Source organism: Hippopotamus amphibius, chromosome 13 (genome assembly GCF_030028045.1).
Source record: "Hippopotamus amphibius kiboko isolate mHipAmp2 chromosome 13, mHipAmp2.hap2, whole genome shotgun sequence".
NCBI classification, from domain to species: domain Eukaryota; kingdom Metazoa; phylum Chordata; class Mammalia; order Artiodactyla; family Hippopotamidae; genus Hippopotamus; species Hippopotamus amphibius.
This window is the reverse complement of record NC_080198.1, coordinates 38535950-38556919: the sequence shown is the minus strand read 5'-3', so window position 1 is coordinate 38556919 and position 20970 is coordinate 38535950. Positions and strand designations below refer to the sequence as shown.

General features: G+C 44.9%; 1 protein-coding gene across 2 annotated transcripts in view; it reads right to left on the bottom strand.

Moving 5' to 3' along the window:
- Positions 1 to 1653: 1653 nt before the first annotated feature.
- IP6K2 (inositol hexakisphosphate kinase 2) overlaps positions 1654 to 20970 on the bottom strand; it is a 28810-nt gene continuing 9493 nt past the window's right edge. The window contains exons 2-6 of one of the 2 annotated variants that reach the window (XM_057706000.1): positions 10371 to 10702; positions 8240 to 8462; positions 6256 to 6431; positions 3576 to 3751; positions 1654 to 2425 (exon numbers count right to left, since the gene is read on the bottom strand). In XM_057706000.1, the coding sequence (XP_057561983.1) occupies positions 1925 to 2425; positions 3576 to 3751; positions 6256 to 6431; positions 8240 to 8462; positions 10371 to 10572 (1278 nt within the window). In that variant the 5' untranslated portion in view covers positions 10573 to 10702 and the 3' untranslated portion in view covers positions 1654 to 1924. Of the gene's footprint in view, positions 2426 to 3575; positions 3752 to 6255; positions 6432 to 8239; positions 8463 to 8553; positions 9229 to 10370; positions 10703 to 20970 lie in introns of those variants that run through there. The other variant, XM_057706001.1, reaches the window with a different exon arrangement.

Here is a 20970-nt window from a genome sequence, read left to right as displayed (position 1 = left end):
TGAAGTGGGCGACCTGGCCCATGTCTAGGTCTGCGGTTTCTTTCCCTCCCCATCTCCTGCCCATGGCAAAGTTACCGAGGGCACGATCTCAGGGCTGCTAATGTGACATTTCTGAATCTAGATTCTAGATGACTCTCCTCAAGGATAAAAGCACGTCTGTGGGTTGGACCTGGCTGCAGGGCCAACTTGGTTTTCTACTGTCCTGTGCCCTTGAATGTTTCGAATGGGGTGTGTGTCCGATCATCTCTCTTGGAAGCTTCCTGAACCTTGCAAGCCTTGCGGTGAGGATAAACCAGTGTTTTAAATCAAATGCCGATAAAACTATTTGCCTGCGACCCCCGCACCTCATTTTTTATTGTTTTATTTTCTGTTGACAGCCTTTGCGGTGCTCTCCCACCAAAGTGCTTACTTGTAAAGAGAATGAAACTATCCACACGTCCCCAGCAGCCTCAGTGCAGCAACGGAAGCCATGCGAGATGCTGGTGGTTCGGCCTCGTGGCACAGCCAGCTTCCCTGTCTGCCCAGTGATGCTGGAGGACTTGAGGGTCTGGAAAGGCAGAAGACATCTCAGTGCTTTCCACCTCATTCTCCCAGACTGAACTCCCTTCCAAAGGATGGTTCCTCTCCTTGCACAGCCATATTACAAAGGGCTTCCTGCTTAAGGGATAATGTTTTAGTGAGAACTAAAGTTCTACTCTGGACCGCAGTCTGTCTGGACTACCACTGTAAATGATAACTTGTTTGGAGGGATATTAGCCATTCATTTTCTCCTGGCAGTTAGACTACAATTTAAATTTAAGGTTACCTCAACCTTTAGCAATTACTGCTCCTTTCCTTCCCACAACAGTCATGAAGAAAAACTGCTGCCTTCTAAGCTGCTGGGTTAAAGCAGAAGCCACTTTTCAGATCCACCCTTACTTGGTTATACAGTCTGAGAGTTTGACTCAGACCAGGGACCTCCCCATCAGGGCCAAAGGGCAGATCTGACCCATGGCAGGTAGGTCCAGCAGATGGACCAGGCTCCAGCAGAACATTGCTGGCTAGTGGGTGGGCATAATTTGCTCAAAATAGGTATAAGAGCCCACCTGTCCCACTTTGACCATTAGTTAGGAAAGACATACAACCTATTCTTCCAACTAAGCCTATATGAAAATCAATTTACAAACAGGACCACAACTCCACGGTGTTCTGTTTCTGTGCTGTGACTTCCTAATAAATTATTGCGAGAAAACTACTGTCTAGTTGATGATGAGGCAAAATTACAGCCAGCTCCTTGTCATGTAAATGGAATCTGGAGTGTTGCTTAAAATTTATTCTACTTGTACTTTAAATTATTCTGTCACTTTAAAATTAAAACTGAACTGGTATGAGAAAAAAAAAAGTCAAGTGTAGCTCTCTGCATAAGGGATGCTGGGACATCAGGCCAGCACAGATCCCAGAAGGACCCATTTAAGGTTATGTGTGCGGGTGCTCGGTTAGGGGACTGAGGACTAAGCCAAGAGGCTATGGTGACTTTAGGATCCATGGAGTGGAGGCAGTGGCAAGGAGGACACTGCTAGGCCAGGATGGAGGTCATGGCATATGTGACGTTTCAGTGGGGGTGGGGTGGGGGGGTGGCTGCCTATCCCTGGCAAGAACGACAGCAGCACTGTGTACAATTAACAAAAAGATTTGTATTAGAACATTTACACTCAGGGAAGAAAGAGGTATCTGCATCATCAAATGTGGAATGTTGAAGAAAGAGTTAAAATAAATAAAGACTCCGAGCGAGGTTGGGGCTGGCTCAGGCTGGGACTCAGAGGCCGCTGCACATCAGCTCCAGGCTGCAGGGGCCACCACCTGGCCATACTGGCCTCTTCCCCGACGCAGCACAGCTGTGCCTGGGACACAGAGAGTCTCTCAGGTGCTGCTGCAGCCAGCAAGCTCACTCCCCACTTTCCTCACTTATCTCTGTGACAATGTCTATCAAGCTCTGGAGCCCAAAGATATAGCCAGCATCCTGGCCCTCGTGTACCACACTGTCCTCGCCATACAGCCGGCAAGTGGTGTGTGCGAAATCGATCATGCGCACGTCCACCGAGCTGGTGCCGATGGGCTTGTAGGCATAGGCACCGGCAGACTCGTCGGCTGACTCCTCTGACAGGTCCTCCAAGTCCTCAGCATCTGAGTCCAGGGCCACTTCTGGCCACTCCTTGCCATCATAAATGACCAGCAGGGAGCTTGAATAGAAGCGGTAGGATTCTTGTCGCTCCAACACGGCCTTGAGTTCAGTAAGCTTCCTAAGCACAGGGCCCAGGAGCTCCCGCCGCAGGTACCGCCCGTTGTGGAAAAACTGGAAAAGTGCCTCCTTGAAGCCCTGCACAGACAGCTTCCGTCCATGGTACTTGTTCATGAACATGAGCTGCCCACTGCCTGCCTGGTATACCTGTGGGAGGGAAACCAGGAGGTCAGGTGCTGACAGCCATCTCAGGGCCTGGAGCCCGGAAAACAGCAACGACAGCCCTGGATCAGATCCTTTAACTTGTTAAGCACACCAGTCACAAGAGATACTGTCCTTAAACTACCATATGATCCAGTAATCCCACTACTGGGAATATACCCAGAGAAAACCATAATCCAAAAAGAAACATGTACCATAATGTTCACTGCAGCACTATTTACAATAGCCAGGACATGGACGCAACCTAAATGCCCATCAACAGATCAATGGATAAAGATGTGGCACATATATACAATGGAATATTACTCAGCTGTAAAAAGGAATGAAATTGGAGCTATATGTAATGAGGTGGATAGACCTAGAGACTGACATACAGAGCGAAGTAAGCCAGAAAGAGAAAAACAAATACCATATACTAACTCATATATATGGAATCTAAAAAAATGGTTCTGATGAACCCAGTGACAGGTTAAGAATAAAGATGCAGATGCGGAGAATGGACTTGAGGACACAGGGTGGGGGGTGGGTGGCGAAGGGGAAGCTGGGACGAAGTGAGAGAGTAGCATAGACATAGATACACTACCACCAAATGTAGAATAGATAGCTAGTGGGAAGTTGCTGTATAACAAAGGGAGATCAACTCGATGATGGGTGATGCCTTAGAGGGCTAGGACAGGGAGGGTGGGAGGGAGTCGCGGGAGGGAGGGATATGGGGATATATGTATAAATACAGCTGATTCACTTTGGTGTACCTCAAAAACTGGTACAAGAGTGTAAAGCAATTATATTCCAATAAAGAGCTTAAAAAGAAAAAAGAGAGATACTGTCCTTGCCAATCAACACCCACTCAGGATACATCCCTCTGACCTGGGTTCCATCGCCAGCCCCCTGCCCAGTGTATAGGCTGGAAAGGGCCTAACCTTTCTCCCCGTCCTGTCCACAGCCTTCAGACTCAGCTAGCCAGGCCAGCCCCAGAGGGGCTTACCCACGCATGCATGCTTTCTTTTCTAACCAGAAAGCGACAGGTCCATTCAAATCTGGTATCTTTTGAGAAAAAGGGACTATGCCATGGTGGGAGAGTGGCAGCTTCTGGATGCCCCAGCCAGCCTATGCCACACACCAGCACCCCCCTCACCTGCATGCCACACACACGCACACCGATGACCGCAGAGGTGCTCTGCTGGCATTTGCGGATCTGGTTGGCTGCCTTCTCCTCTGAAGCATCATCACCATGCTGGCGCGTACCCATCTTGAGGTCCAGGACACAAGGCACCTCATAGCGGGAAGTCAGGTTCTCCAGTAAGATAAATTCTGAATGGTTAAGGACAATGCCCCTCTAATGAAAAGGTGCTGCTCCATGGGACCCTGGCACTCCCAGGGTACAAGGCCGGCACACAATGCCCCAGAGATCCTGCTCTCCCCCGTAGGCAGCCCAGGGCTGACTAGAAGGCTAGAAGACACCTTCAATTCTTGTCAGGGAACTGGCCTGAGAACAGCCTGGGAGACACACACACCATTTCCTGAACTCAGTAAGATGTGGGACCATGGGCCAAAAACATGCTATCCTAGGGAATTCCCTGGTGGTCCAGTGGGTAAGGTTTCATGCTCTCAATGCACAGGGCCCGGGTTTGATCCCTGGTCAGGGAACTGTATCCCACATGCCACAGCTAAGATCTGAAGCAGCCAAACAAATAAATTATTTCAAGTGACATAAATAACAAAAAAAACAAAAACATACTGTCCTAAAATACAAGCAGAACATCAAATAAATGCAGTAAATCCTAGTCTTAAATATGAACTAGAAATGTCAGTGTGAACTCATGAAAAGTTTTCTCTTTAAAATAAAAATATATTTCCCAGATGTGGGCACTGAAAAGATCTAGAAACAATGACCAGATGTATGAGCTCCCCCTAGTGCCCAGACCAGTGCTCCTAGATAGAGCAGGGGCCAGTGAACTGTGACGCCCTGCTCCCAGCTCTATAGCCAGTAAGCTAGGAATAATTGGTTTTATATTTTTAAGAGGTCAAAAAGTGTGTGTAATACTTCATGACACATGAAAACTGAATGAAATTCAAATCTCAGTGACCATAAATAAGAGTTTTATTGGAATACAGCGACATTCATTCATTTACATTGTCATCTATGGCCGCTCTCAGACTACAAATGGCACAGTTGTGATATAGCGTATGGCCTGAAAAGCCTAAATTATTTACTGGCCATTTATTGAAAACGTTTGCAACCCCTGCCTTAGGGGAATGATTGAATTCACATCTGGAGTACGAGACAAACATGACCCTGTACCAGCTCTTCATATGGGAAAAGACAGCCATCACAGACTACTGTGATTATGTCATAATGACTCAGGAGCCTATTTTAAAAGGCTCCCACTTGCCAAACATGGGACAATTTGAGCATCAGTAAAGATAACTGCAACGGACCAAAACATGTCAAATATGTTTAAATTTATGGGTCACGATGCTGAAAACCTCACTGGTCACCTTTGGAGGATGTTAAGAAACCATCTCATTATTCTAAATATCTAGTACACAAAGGAAAATAGACATCTGACCTGCCTTTCCTATATGAACTATATACTTCAGGATAAGCACATAGTTGATGAGAAAAAGTTTCTCTTTACAGAAGGATTCCAGCTAATGAATGAAAAAGGCAATGTGAAAATTATAAAGTCATCTAATGAAAAAAATGGACCTAAGGCAACAGCAATACAAAAGAGAAAGACAACGAAACATTGGGCTTTCCGACGGACAGGTACAATACCATCTCTGAGGGTTTCTTGCCCCCACCCCCACCAAAACTGAACCTGAATCTGATCAAGCCTGTAGATCAAATTATCAACTTAATGGAAACAGAAGGGAAAGAGTAATGTGTAAAAGACACCACAGGATGTAATCAGTAAAATCCAGATGGTGGGAAACTCTAGAAGACCCAGTTTCTTTGACAAGAAATTTCCAAGAAGAAAAACCAGAAAGGGTATTTTAAAAGACCTAAACGTTGCAACCAAATGCAATGTGTGATCCTCATTAGGATCCCCATTCAAGCAAATGATCAATAAAAATATTTATGGGACAATTAGGAAAGTAGAGACACAAATTAGACATTTGATAGTAAGGAATTACTGTTCACTTTTCAAGGGGTAATAATGTTATTAATGCTTTAAAATAACTTTATCTTTTAGAGATACATGCTGAGGTGTACAGAGATGAAATGAAATATCTGACACTTGCTTCAGAGAGTATTCAGCTGGGGGTGCTGGGTGTATATAGATAGTCATGACAGGAGACTGACGTGAGTGGGTTAACCAACTGCTGAACCTGGGTGACTGGTACTTCAAGGTTCAATGCACTATTCCATCTGGTACATCCAGGTTCCCTGACTCCAAAAAAAAAGGACCCTGTGTTTTCTTCATGTGCGAGCCTGGTGAACCAGACTGAAAGGTCAGTCCTACCTCACCGCAGACCCCGGCAGTTAAGCCCTATTTGGGGACTTCTGCAGGAGTATGAAAACACGAACCAGGTCCTTGCACTCCAGGCTAAAGCCCCCCGGGTGCAGGTTGGTCCCCCCACGAGGTGCCCCTCACCCCCAGGAACCCATCAAACCCCCTCCCCAGCATCTGCACTCCCAGACCAGCCCTCGGCCCCGAAAGAAGTGATATCTGCCCACAGTTACCATGTAGGCTGTCCCGGCACAACCATGACTGAAAAAAATCCAATATCTTTCTCCAAGCTCGAAGGGTCTCTTCATCACTTGCCCTCCCTTCTCCTCAAGGCAGAGATGCCCTATGAACAAAGGATACTGTACTGGTTCCGATGTTTTGCATTCTCCTTCATTCTCTGCAACTGTTGCTGATGACACTTCATGCTCCAAGGGTTGTAGTGTTTAAGCTGGGAACTTACATTCCCCTTTTTCTCTACACTGTAGTACAAGACTTCAGATTTCTTCAGCCACTCAAATTCTTCTTCTAACTTATGGCTATAAAGAGACAAGGAGCCAATAAATCATAACGTCTTATCAAAACTCAGGGACTTCCCTGATGGCGCAGTGGGTAAGAATCCGCCTGCCAATGCAGGGGACATGAGTTCGAGCCCTGGTCCAGGAAGATCCCACATGCCACAGAGCAGCTAAGCCTGCGTGCCACAACTACTGAGGCTGCACTCTAGAGCCTGCGAGCCACAACTACTGAGCCTGTGTGCCACAACTACTGAAGCCCGAGTGCCCGTGCTCTGCAACGAGAAGCCACCGCAATAAGAAGCCTGTGCACCTGTGCACTGCAACAAAGAGTAGCCCCCGCTTGCCACAACTAGAGAAAGCCTGCATGCAGCAATGAAGACCCAACACAGATTAAAAAACTAACTAAATAAATAAATAAATCAAACAAACAAAACAAAAAAACTCAGGGGCAAAGATGGATGAAGAAACCTTCTGGAGTGATAGGAAGTTTGATACCTTGATGTGGTGGTTGTTTTAGTGTACACATTTAACACTTAAAATGGGTACCTTTTACCATAGTATATTATACCTCAAGAAAGTTGATGTATTTATTTAGAAACTTTAATATTTATTTATTTATTTATATTTTTTTATGTTTTAGGCCATGCAGCATGAGGGATCTTAGTTCCCCAACCAGGGATCAAACCTGTACCCCCTGCACTGGGAGTGCGGAGTCTTAACCACTGGACCACCAGGGAAGTCCCAAGACAGTGGATTTAGGGGGAAAAAAAAAGGGACTTCCGCGGTGACACCAGTGGTTGAGAGTCTGCCTGCCAATGCAGCGGACACCTGTTTGATCCCTGGTCTGGGAAGATCCCACATGCCGTGGAGAAACTAAGCCCATGGGCCACAACTACTGAGCCTGAGCTCTAGAGCCTGTGAGCCACAGCTCTTGAGCCTGAGTGCCACAACTACTGAAGCCTGCACCTAGGGCCCATGTCCCGCAACAAGAGAAGCCACCGAAATGAGAAGCCCATGCACCCCAACAAAGAGTAGCCCCTGCTTGCCGCAATGAGAGAAAGCCCGTGCACAGCAATGAAGACCCAATGCAGCCAATAAATTAATTTAAAAAAATAAAATAAATTAAAAAAAAATAAGGGGGCAGCTTGCTGTTTTTCTACAGTTGTTTTTCTAAGGAAAACCTTAGATGTAAAACAACCTCTGCCTCCAGCCTGCAACCTGCAAGGCAGCCTTCACTGCCCTCTTCTTCTGGGCAGTACCACCCCTTGGCTTCTGGTGCCTCCAGGTTCCCTGACTCAAGAATGCTGGAGACTGAGAAAGTCTGAACTGAAATTCCATGAGAGTAAGTCAACCTACTTAGCTACGTTTTTAATATATATACATATTTACATAAAATTTATCTTTTCACAAGCTCTGCCAAGGTGTGGCACTTGAAGGGCTCTGCTTAGGGGGATCCCCAAGATTTGGGGATGCCCAACGGACCATTTTGTCTCCCACTATCAGTGAACAACCTGAGGTGATGAGGTAGCTTCTGTCTGGGTCACTGCTACGTCCCCAGGATGCCACACAGGGCCTGGCACAGGGCAGATGCAGGACGAATGAGTGACTAAAATTTTTTTATAGCTGCCACTGCAGTTGTTTTACCCAAAATGGCATGATCTAACTCAGAGTCAATTAAAGAGAAGCTGGGCGCGCCATGTGGGAACTGACCACTGAGTGACAAGGTACTTACTAAGTCCATCATGTGAGTCCTTAGTCCCGGGGCACTGGGCTGTAACTGAGATCCATCCCCTCCCACAGAGTCCAGACTCCTTTCAGTCTATACCTACCTCTTCATCTTCTCCTCTTTTCGGTGCTGCCGCACCCAGTCCTTAGGTATCTTTTCCGTTTCTAGGACGTGATGTTTTTTGTTTGTCCACCTTAGTAGCTTACTTTTTGGTTCACAGTCTGAGTTATCTACACTGTCCACAGTTCCGTGGTCCCCTTTTAATGGATATGCTATTAGACACAAGTTCCTGTCTTCGTCTTCTTCAAAGCTCACAGATACCACACCTGGAAGGAGGGTCAGGAACAGAGAGGACTTTTAATTCCACAGGAAGAGAGATTACAAATAACATGATTGTAACATTTGTTTTTTTCTTACCCTGTTCCTTAGTCTCTATGTTGCCAGAGGCCCCAAACTCATCTGCAAACCTAACAAATATCAAAACATCTAGAAAAGATGACACCATACAAGACAAGCAATTAGGGAGCAAACATGGCCAAGAGTCCTCCTCTCTGATGCACTCAACGAGGCAAGAGCCAAAGAATTACAAGACACATTTTTCCGTCATTGAAAATGTTTATTAATTTTTATGTAATTCTTCTAATCCTAAAAGAGATGTAGAAACATTTGCTCTTTATATCTTGTAGGAGTTTTTAATGCCCTAAACAGAAACTCCAACGGCCTCGAGGCTTGCTTTAAAGCAGAGCCTGAACAGACTTGCCTGGGGGGTAAGAAGCATCCAAGGGTAAGGGAAGACTGGGCAAGCAAAACAAAATAAAGGAGCAAACAAAACAAACCACACAGCACAAAGACACCCTAGCAAAGGCTTCTTGCAGCGCCCCCACAGAGTGGGCACCCCAAGCCTTTTGCCCTTCTCAAATATATTGCTTTATTGGTCTTTGCAGTCTCATGTCACAAAAGCACAAAATGAACACCAGGCAAATAGGGTCGGGCTGGGAGCACAGACGCGTAGTGGCCTTGAAAGCAGCTCTCCCCGAGTCTCTAGAACCTCCCATATGTAATTATACAGTCTTTGAGGAGGGGGCTGTCAGGTGAGAGTGTTTCAGCAGGTGCCGACGAGTGCCTTACAACCGACTGGCTGAACACCTTTCCTCCCAGGCCTCTCTGGCCTGGGATCATTCAATTTGCTCAGTCCTTGCTGCCCACCTGCTTGTTTGCTGCAGGGGAATGCGTGCTCAGAGAGACGACACTTCTGAGGTGGTACCCGGCTCTGGGCGCAGAGGAGCCAGGGTGGGGAATTCAGGGGACCACTCTTTCCTGTGGCCAGGGGGAAAGAACCAGGGGAAAAATGGGGGCGGGGCAGCCAGCTAACAAGGGGCCTTTGGCTTTGTCCTGGAAAAAACAACAGAGAAGGACCAAGTGAGGGCCCCCAACTCCCCCACCCCTACCACAACACACATGCATATTCAGAGTACACAGAGAGGCTTGCAGTACATTCTGTCTTCAAAGAGCATGTTTCAACAGTCCCAGAAGAACCCAAGTTGTTCAAGAGTCTTTTGCATAACCAGCAATGCAACTTTAAAATTAATTTCCCTAATGGATTCTTCCTTGATTTACAAAGGATCCCCCCCTCCCAAGGAAAGACCACACCATGCTGGTGGCTGCTGATCCCCACCGCCCCCAAATGCATTATGAAAAGGAAGAGTCACCATATGTGAATCAAAGGGTTGCCGTAATACATCAATTTCAGGGACATTCCATAATAGCAAAGGGCTTCAGCTAATCAGCACAAGCCTCCCACTCCTGCATTCCATCTGACTCAACCCTGCTCCCAGCCTACCTAATCACCAGGGCTTCTGGTTTTCCGGAGGACAAAAAGCAGGCGACAAGTATTCTGGGTAAAATCCTCCCAGTCTTCCCTGATGTCCCCTCATGGGGAACTATGGGTTTCAGTGATCAAGAGACACCTGAACATAAAACACAACTACACTTCCACCAAAAATAAACTCAAAACAAACCCACAAAACAAAACAGAATTGAGCAATCTTACCGGGACTTGAAAACTGAGGGTGTGAGGTGCTGGGCAGAGGGCCAAGAGGAGAAGGAGGAGGGAAAACACAGAGTGAATGGGAGGGGTGAGGGCTCCCAGGATGGCTGCCCGGGCCTTCCTTGGCCGCGACGCCTCGCATGTCCTCGCCAGACGCTGGCGACCCCTACAGCAGCTGGGGGCTCACCTTTGTACTGGGGAGTGAATTTGCGCATCTCGGCTGGGAGAGTCTCATAGAACTGGTGCTCCCTCGGGACCAGGGGCTTGCATAGGGTCGTCTCGTTGAAGCGGAGCACGCACGAGTGCCCCCCGACCTGGTGGACAAAGGGCTCCAGAAGGATGCCCTTGGCGCGGGGCTCCACGTCCATGGCCCTGAAGGCTGGGCACATCCTCCAGGTGCAGGCAGCAGGGAGAAGAGGGAGGCAGCGGGGTCCAGCGGCCAGCGCGTCCTCCGTCTGTCGTCTGTCAGTGCGTCGGTCTGTCTGGCCTCAGCTCCTCGGTTGTGTGGGCCAGGACCCTCTGCCGGAAGGAAAGAGTGACAACGGAGTTGAAAACCGCCGGGAACCGCCTTAGAGGCGTTAGCCCTCGGCTTCCAGCAGAAAGACAAAACAGCCTGAGCTCCCGCGGGGTCCCGCCCACGCCACCCACTCTGGCCCCGCCTCCTCCCCTAGAAACAAACAGCCAGAGCGCTCGCGGGGCGGAGCCGGATGCCTACTCGCAGGAACTGGCTTCGGGACCCCTAAACAGCCCCAAGCACCCTAATCAGGCATTAGAAAGCCATTACCGCGAAGTCACGACAAGGTAAAATCACAATTTCAAACCTAATATTCGTTATTAAATCTTACTATTTTCTAATAAAACTGTTAAACGTACAGAAACTGACATCCAAGTCTCTCTGTTAATTATATAAATATGTAATTTAAATATAAATATGAAGGCTATTTAGTAAGAGTTTATTTTTTAGAGCAGTTTTAGGTTCACGGCAAAACTGAGAAAACAGAGACTTCCCATATAACCATTTGCCCCACACATGCACAGATAGCCTCCTCCATTATCAATATCCCCCTCAGAGTGGTACACTTGTTACATATGATGATGAATCTATACTGATATAGCATCACAGTTTACATTAGGGTTCACTCAGTCGTTAATTATGTTTTAATAAAATGCATTTACAGGGAAAACCTGCTTACACATCATCTAGTAAGATTTACTCCCCCAAGGTGCACACACTGCCCTGCTCAAGGCCAAAGACAAGCCCCATTAACCTTATTAGCAGTGGAGCTTGGGCCTGGCTTTAATGATTAACGTCTGTATCTAAAAACAACCGATCAAGGCTGGCTAACTCCTTTTAAAAAGATACACAGTGTTCTAGGTCACCAACTATTTTTATTGGTTCTATCCCCGATCTCCAAAAGCTTGGGCACGCTTTTAAACCAAAGCTGCATTCTTGGGGCACTCAGAGGTCTCATCCACAGAGGTCCAGGAACTCAGACCTGACTTCGGATCCCAAGCACACTGGATCTCAGCAAAGCACACCTCTGCACTCCTGTGAACTGTTTTAGGGTATGTCAATATGAAGCTCATTCTGTTTTATGTCTATAATTTACAGACTACACAGTTGCTACCTGCACTAATGGGACTTGGGCTACATTTCAGTATCTGTACAGGGTTCTTACCGGGAACTCCTCCAGTTCCCATGACTCCAACTGAGATGGTGCTGGTGGTGAGAATGGGTCGGTTGGAGATTTGCCCACTGTCCTCTAAGGTGAGTAAAGCACCAGGTCTATGCTAGGCTCACTACAGGAACTCACTTCATTTGGTCCTCAGGATACCTTCTATGAGGGAGACACTAATCTCCCTGTTGGAAACAATGAAGCTGATTCTGGGAGCTGAAGAAACTCACCCAGGGCTAGGGACAAGAAGCTTCCAAATGAACCTCAATCTGTTGGATGCCCCCACATGGCTGCCTCTGGGGCCTAGGGTCTCTGGCACATCTGCCTTGGTATAGCACTCAAACGTACATGGGACATTTAGCTTGTCCTGTGACAGTGCTTTCACCATGTATTTATATTTTCTATTCATAAAGCAGCCTCTTTTAAAGAATTTAGTCTCTTTCTTTCAGAGAGAACCAACAGTGGGTGCCCACTGAACTCAAGGAATCAATAAGCTTTCCTATATGCAAAGAGCAGAAAATCAAAGGTTCTGATTTCTCACCTGGCACTACCTTCTCATTACAGAAGCCCTCAGGAGGGCATGTGCTGAGAAGAGTCCCAACACACAACACAGGCAATCAGCTCGAAGAATGAGTACCTTCCAGCCATCCCAAACTCTCTCCAGAAGGTGGAGCTCTGAGATACTTGGCCACATGAGCCCTTTAGGTTTATAGAGACCAATTCACACCAGTTTTTAGTAGTGAAAAAGATCTCTTTAGTAAGAGCAACACCAAAGGAAAGCTACCAACTCATGATCGGTCTGCCAGTACCCAAGCAAGAACCAGGTACCATAATTACTAAATGATGAAAGCACAAGATGCTTCTCATGCACCAGGCTTTAGAAACACAATTCAAACCTTTCATAAACGTGTAAAACTCCTTTAGTTACTACAGCAATGCTAACACCAATGAAAAAATGAAAATCCCTTTTCAACTCTATTCGAGATTCCTTAAATGTATTCAATTAAGTAGAAAAAAAAAATCTCTCCAGGCATCTCTCTTACCCATTCCCCACTTTCAGGGAAAAATCCAGAACAAAAACTGGTCCTTCATGGCAGCTCTCTGGAGTATGGTTCATGAGTGTGGCTGGAAGCTGAAAAGTCCAGTGAGGGTCTCCACCTCATTCTCCCAGGTCTCCCATGTGTTCATTAGCTGCTGGAACCTTGGCATGGAACCTTGCCACCCTCCCCCCAGCACCCGACTCTGGCAGTCCACAGGACATTGCTCCCTGGAGAAGAGTCATCATGTTAGGTAGAGAGGCAAGAAAAATAAGGCCCTTTCTTGCCTGTGCCAAGTCTGATGACAGAGTTAACTCCTAAATGGCAGAATTAAGGAGAAAATTGATCCTGTAGTGAGGTGGAGCCAGATTCTAGTCCCATTTCTGCCATTCAATTGCTTGGAGAAAGACTCAAAGTCCCTGGCTCCCTTTGGGTACCAGTTTTCTGGTCTGTAAAATGGAGAGGTGAGGCCTGGGGTAGATCAATACTCTGTGGGTGGTATAATCAAATTAGTGAGTGGTAACTAGCAGTCTGTTTTAATCAAATAGGAAACAACAGTAAAAATAATTTCATCGCATGTAATAAGGAAAGTCCTATTTTGTGATTTTTTTATTTCAATTATGTTCAATTTCTCAATATAAAGATAACTATGGCTTCACTATACAACATACTTCTTACATATGGGGCTGCAGACAAAGAAACGGAGCTTTTGTTCTAGGGTCCCTTACAGACCCGATCGCTGTGGGGAAATGAAGGATCAACTTCCCAAGGATTACACCACAGAACAGCTTCTTCTCTAGTGACTTCAGCCCGGTCAGATGAAAGAAAAATGCCCAAAGCACCTGCTGTTTCACTGGTACGCTTTCTCTGTTCCACAGGTGGTTTGAGCAGTTGGATCTCTTAATGGTTTTTAAACATCTGAGGTGTAAGGCCCAGTTTCCCAGGAATCCTAGAATATTAATGGTTACTGAGAAGTCCATGTGATGTTTGGCCCTGAACCTAGTGAGATAGGCTTCAGATTTAGCATCTATTTTAGCTTTCCACATTGCCTCACATTTGTCCATGAAACTATCAATAGGTAAGAAACACAGAACATGATTCATCCTAGGATAGAACACAGATTTCCCCCACAGCCCATCCCCCTAAATCTATCAAATTAGTTTAAGGATCTGCTGGAAACAATGCCTTAACAGTCTTAACTTTTAAAATACTGCGAATAGGACTTTCCTAGGTGGCGCAGTGGTTAAGAATCTGCCTGCCAATCCAGGGTACATGGGTTTGAGCCCTGCTCTGGGAAGATTCCACATGCCACGGAGCAACTAAGCCCGTGTGTCACAACTATTGAGCCTGTGCTCTAGAGCCTGTGAGCCACAACTATTGAGCCCATGTGCCGCAACTACTGAAGCCCATGCGCCTAGAGCCCATGCTCCACAACAAGAGAAGCCACTACAACAAGGAGCCCGCGCACCACAATGAAGAATAGCCCCCGCTCGCAGCAACTGGAGAAAGCCCGTGTGCAGCAACGAAGACCCAACACAGCCAATAAATAAAGAAAATAAATAAATAAATTTATAAAAATAAAACAACATGACTCATGAAAACCCCTGGGCCCTTAGCTCACACATCTAGAATCTGGTTAATGAGGCTACAAATGGGATCTGTTGGGGCCACTTACTCTGCCTCAAGAAAAGCCCCCAGGGTTGGGCAGTTATAGGGGATGGTGTGAAGCACACTAGCTTGATGATGGAAAAACAACCTTCACCACCCGCACCTCCTTCCCATGAGCCCAGAGCCACTGCCCACATCTGCACATATCCATACACAACCCATGACTATACCACCAGGGTCAGTCACTGGAATTCTCAAACACTGCTGATAGAAATAAAAAAAGTACAGCCACCCTGGAAAACAGTTTGGCAGTTTCTTATTAAGTTAAACATATACTTATTATGTGACTCAGTAATCCTACTCCTAGGTATTTACCTAAAAGAAATGAAAATAAATGTCCACATAAAGACTTGTACATGAATGTTCACAGCAGCACTATTCACAATAGCTGAAAGCTGGGAACAACCCGAATGTCCATCAAATGGTGAATGAAGAAACAAACTGTGGTATATCCATATAATGGAATATTATTCAGCAATAAAAGGAATGTGTTGATATATGCAACAACAAAGATTAATTACAAAGGCATTATGTTAACCAAAAAAAGCCAATCACAAAAGACTATATACTGTATGATTCCATTTATATGACATTCCAGAAAAAGCAAAACTGTAATAGCAAAAAGTAGATAAGCAGCTGCCGGGGGCAGAAGTAGGGGAATAGGACTGACTGCAAAGAGGTGCAAGAGAACTTTTAGGGGTAATGAAAATGTTCTGTGCTGTGACTGGAACAGTGATTATATAGCTGCATAAATTTGTCAAAACTCATCAAATTATAGACTTAAAATCAATGAATCTTACTGTATATAAATTATATTTCAATAAAAAGCTTGAATTTTTTCTTATACTTTTTTAATTTACAAAAATTTTATAAAGTAAAAATTATTTTAATAATCAGAAGAGTGTAATTAAAAGATCGTATTAGCTGTTAAAATAGTTCCTACATGCAAATGCGTTGGCTGAAATTTACCTTCCCATCCATTCTAACTGGGCTCATTTGCCTCACATTGAGCATCCTGAGTCACTCATGCCAAGCAAGGTAAGCCTGGGTAGCCATCTTGGTCAAAGTAAGGGCTTCTCCCTTTCTGTGAAGGCACTCCCTGATGGTAGAGACTTTCAGGGACAGCCACGTTTTCCTTCATAAATCCATGACACTCACTGCTAATCCTGAAGCCATCTGCTCACTCTGAAAGCCTAGTTTTTATCAGGGTCTTAACACTAGAAGATTGTAAAGCCAAAGCAAAAGCATACTTTACACACAAACGAGCAGAACAGAAGCATAATGGTCCAATAAGCCCTTCTGTAAAACACCCATGACGAAAGAAAAATCAACCGCAAATCCACTCCAATTCTACTGGCTATCTTGTAATTTCTCAATCATGCTTGATACACACCTACCTCAGGGTCTCTGTCCTTGCCATTCCCTCTGCTTGGTATACACTTCCCCAGATATCCCCCTGGTTCGCTCTCTTACCTCCTTCAGCTCTTTATGCAAATGTCACCTCCTTAATGAAGTCTTCCTTAGCCACCCCATCTAAAAGTGCCATATCTCCCCATCCACACGCCTTATACAATGCTGCTTTACATTCTCCTCAGCACTTATCACCATCTAACATACTATATGTTTTATTTGTCCTGTTTATTTTCTGTCTCCTCCACCTGAAAACAAAGTCCATGAAGTCAGAGATTTTTGACTGCTCTGTCTATTGCTGAATCCCCAGAGCCCAGAAGAGCACCAGCACAGAGTAAGCACTCCACAGGATGTGCCTCAAGTCACTACTGAGTCATGAATACCTACTGCACACAGATCAACAGAGAACTCAAAAGGCACCCACTGCAATTATCCAAACCCGTACCAACCATACAGGGAGTACAATCATTAAAAAGTGGTGCACCACACACTTTGCAAAATGCACTGTGAGCCTAGGCTGGGTGTTAATTTTGCATTTATAATCTCCCACCTTATTAAGTCTGCATTAACTGTGGAGTATAAATGAAGGCCCCTGCACCTGCACACTCATCTGGGACCTGCTGGTGTGGAAACATTTCATGTAAACAAAGTCTAAGCTCTTAATCTAATGATGACCAATCTCTTAGAAAATTCTCTCTTGTAGAAAAACAGGCAAAAGAATGGTCACTGAAGAATAAACTTTTAAAATGTGGATACAAGAAGATTAAAATCTTATAGTAGTTTGAAACAAATATACTAATTAGCATTCAGAAATTCTGTGTTAGTATTGAGCTGACACCTCAAAGACCCAAGGTTTTCAGGTTGCTAAATTATCACTGAAAGATAATTATCCCCATCTTTTGCAGGCAAAGTAAAGAAAGGCCATGGGTTGGTGCTGAGTATTTGCTGAAGGCCTTTTTGGTAGTGCTGGTGGGTCGGCTATCCAGCTTTAAACAAGGTGTCTCTGCAAGACAATGCAGAAGAAAAATCATCCCCTCCACAATCCAGACTTCTAGAAAAGCTAGGCAACAAATAAGGCACAATCCCTGGTGACAAAATGAATAAATCAAAAGGAGCAAAATAAAGCCAGGAAGGAAGAAGAAAGCTGTTAATATTTGCCTTGTGGGAGGCACCAAGGAAAGCAGCTGACCAGACTGACCCATTTGGGTCATGGGTATAAGGCACCAAACTACCACCAACCCCAGGAAAACTCCCAGCACTGCTCCATAAAAATCAAGTCCCGGCAGGACATCTCTCATACCCATCACACAACTCCACGTAACTCCACATCCAGCAATACAAAAGTGCATGACGGGCTATTAGGATACCTTAAAACATTTGCTTATCTCTTTTATATTTTTAAAGCAATTTCACATGCTCTTCAACTAAAAGAAGCAAGATACAGGGAATTCCCTAGCAGCCCAGTGATTAGGACTCCGTGCTTTCACTGCTGGGGTCCAGGTTGGATCCTTAGTCAGAGAACTAAGATCCCACAAGTCATGTGGGGAGGCCAAAAGAAAAAAGAAGCAAGATACAAAACTGTATAATCCATATTAGCTGAATTATGTCATAAGACAGAGGAAAAGACTGGCAAAAACTTCCAGTTTTGCCACTAAATTGTACATTTAAAAGCGGTAAATTTTATGTTATGTTTACTACACACCAAAAAACCCTAAAAACCAGCTACTCACAAAGGTCATGGCTGTTCCAAGACCCTGGAGTCCCTGCATAAAAAAATGTTGAATGGCTTGAAGTCTCACAGCTGATTTATAAAAAAAACTTGATATGGGTTTCCCAAATTTGACAATAACCCTAAAATTTTATATGACATATGATGAGTTGTGAGGCTGAAACTGTTCTAAATTGTCAAGAGAAAGCAGATGACGATCAGCCACCCCAGAGCAGTGACTATGTGACCTTTTTATTTTATTTTTTTAATTTTTTGGCTCTGCCCTGCAGGATCTTAGTTCCCAATCAGGGATTGAATCCCTGCCCCTGGCAATGTAAGTGAGGTGTTTTAACCACTGGACTGCCAGGGAAGTCCCTATGTGACCTTTTTATAGAAAAATCACAACACTGCTGTCATAGAATGAGGCAGTCAATGTGCTGCTGCCCAGAAATGTAGGGAAAAAATATTGTAGTATTGATTTTTGAAATATATAACTTTTTCTTGTTTTCTGTTTTCAATCCAAACATTTACTTTCTTACCTTATTGTTTTCTTTTTTTTAATTTTTATTTGAGTGTAGTTGATTTACGATGTTGTGTTAGTTTCAAGTGTACAGCAAAGTGAATCCGCTACAGATATACATATATCCATTTTATATTCTTTCCCCATACAGGCCATCACAGAGTACTGAGTAGAGTTCCCTGTGCTCTACAGTAGGTCTTTATTAGTTATCTATTTTATATATAGAAGTATACATATGTGAATCCCAATCTCCCAATTTACCCCTTCCCCCCATTACTCCTGGTAACCATAAATTTGTTTTCTACATTTGTAACCCTATTTCTGTTTTGTAGATAAGTTCACTTTCTTACCTTAGTGTTTTCATATTTGTAAATTCTTTTGTTTAAAGATGGTACTTATAATTATATATTTATACAAATCAATTATATATATTTATGTTACATTATATAAACTTCAGCCACCACAAAAGCTGGATCTGCCCTGTACTAAGTAATAAGATTGTTATTCCCTTCTCTTCAGTTTTCTGAATGTTCCAAACTTGAAATTTTCTCAAACTCAGAGCATATATGTCTGTTACCTTTATAACTGGGAGTGAAAATATTAGGGAGAAAAATAAAAGAATACACTACCACAAAAATAGGAAAACCCAGATGGCTGCTCAGCTCTTGAAGGTTTTAAACTCACCCACAAAAAAACACTGATGCAACCCACACTGCACGCTCAGAGCTCTACTCCATGATGGAGACCCTGGGAGACGGACCACTTGTAAACAAGTGAGGATAATAACCCCAACACATCCTGTCTCTAAAGTGTGTACAAGGTGCTGAATGGTCAGAGAAGGAAGTGACCAACTCAATCTTCAGTGACAATGGCATACAGCCATGTCAGAGATAAGAGCTGCTGTTTACCAAGCCCTTAGTCTGTTCTGTAACTCCTTCCCTACTACAACTGCCTTCTGGAGTAGATGCTAAGATCACTCTCCCTACAGATGGGTGCAATGAGGCACCAGATCGCCTAGGCCTCATCATGGAAAACGACAGCTACTTTGAGATGAGTCACTGCTCAGAAGGCTGGAAGGGTCACCCCCATGTCATAGCAGGCACTGGCTCCACAAAAGAATGCAGCAGAGCCAGAGAGACAAGACACAGAAGCCATGTACTGACTTGACACCAATGCCTGGGGTCCAACACCAGGTGTTCATTTCCCCCCTCGTTAGCATTTTATTCCAGTTTTTTATTTTTATTTTTTAATATTTATTTATTTGGATGTGCTGGGTCTTAGTTGTGGCAAGCGGGATGGGATCTTCACTGCCACATGCGGGGATCTTCACTGCCACATGCGGGGATCTTCGTTGGGGCATGGGGGATCTTTAGTTGTGGCAGGCGGGATCTTTTTAGCTGTGGCATTCGAACTCTTAGTCGTGGCATGCAGGATCGAGTTCCCCGACCAGGGATGGAACCTGGGCCCCCTGCATTGGGAGCTCAAAGTCTTAGCCACAGGACCACCAGGGAAGTCCCTTTATTCTAGTCTTAGTAAAGGAGAAAAGTTGTAAGTGGAAGTATTTCATGAAAGTCACAACAATGCAGATGCTTCTACCAATTCTGAGGGACAAAGAAAACAGCACATTCTGTTCCAAAAATCTGGACAAGCTTTTCCATAAGGGAAACAGCAGCCTCTCAGAGGCTTCTGTGTCAAACCACCAGCATGATCACATTGCCCCATCTCTTTGCCTCGTCAGACCAGATTTCTGGAAGGAAAGACCAGAGGGCCCGAAGATGCAGGGGGGACAGGGAGAAGGAGTTTTCAGCCTACCTATAAATACGTTCATCAGTTACAATGCCTGAATTACAGAGTTTTAGAAATTTAACAAGTTTTCCTAGCTAAAACAGGAGCACTACATCTTCAAGAAAATCTAAATTATTGATTCTAAGGTGCCACATGTCCCCTCTATCAGAATATCAAACGTACTTATAAATACTTAAACGTATTCCATACACACATCGAGAATTATCAGTCCTCCTTAAAAAGCCTGTTACCCCTCTTCAAGGGCAACTCTCCATCTCCAGTCTCCTCCTCCTTGATGCAGACTACAACTCCCACAACTGTGTAGGAAACATACACAACAGGAACACACAGAAGTGACCCTCAAAGACTACTGCCAAAATTGTTCTGAGGTCTCAATCTATGGGGGACTTTGCTACCTTGAGTCATAGTTCTCTTGTGTACCAGTTAAGTAACCGTCCATTAGCTTCAGGCAAGATTATATGCTCCCTGCCTGTGGTCAATGTTTAGCCCTGCTCATTTCTCAGCCAGTTCCCAAACTAGATGACACATGAACTATTCTCTGAAACAATGGTGCCAAAAATGATTCAGTCTTCATGGGCAGCCACAGAACCCGGGCAGCCCCAACCCACCCAGGCCAGCACAGTGAGTACTATACCTGCTGGTGGAGGGACCAACATGTGCCCTGCGCTACACCAGATCCTGTGCCCAGAGGGCACAATTTCCTATGGGTCCTCATCACACCTCATCCAGGTAAATACTCCCCTCAAGGGTCTGCAAAGCATCCCAGGCTAACAGCATCAATATGGCAGCTCTGATCACCCAACTACTCTACGTACAGTCAGTGTTCCTCCATGACCAGCCAAGAAAAGAACGAGATACAGAAGTAAGAAAATTCCTGACACTGCATAGGTCACAGCACTATGTCCCAACACATGACCATTCACCAATCATCCTCTATGAGTCCTGAGAGTTCTTTCCAAAAT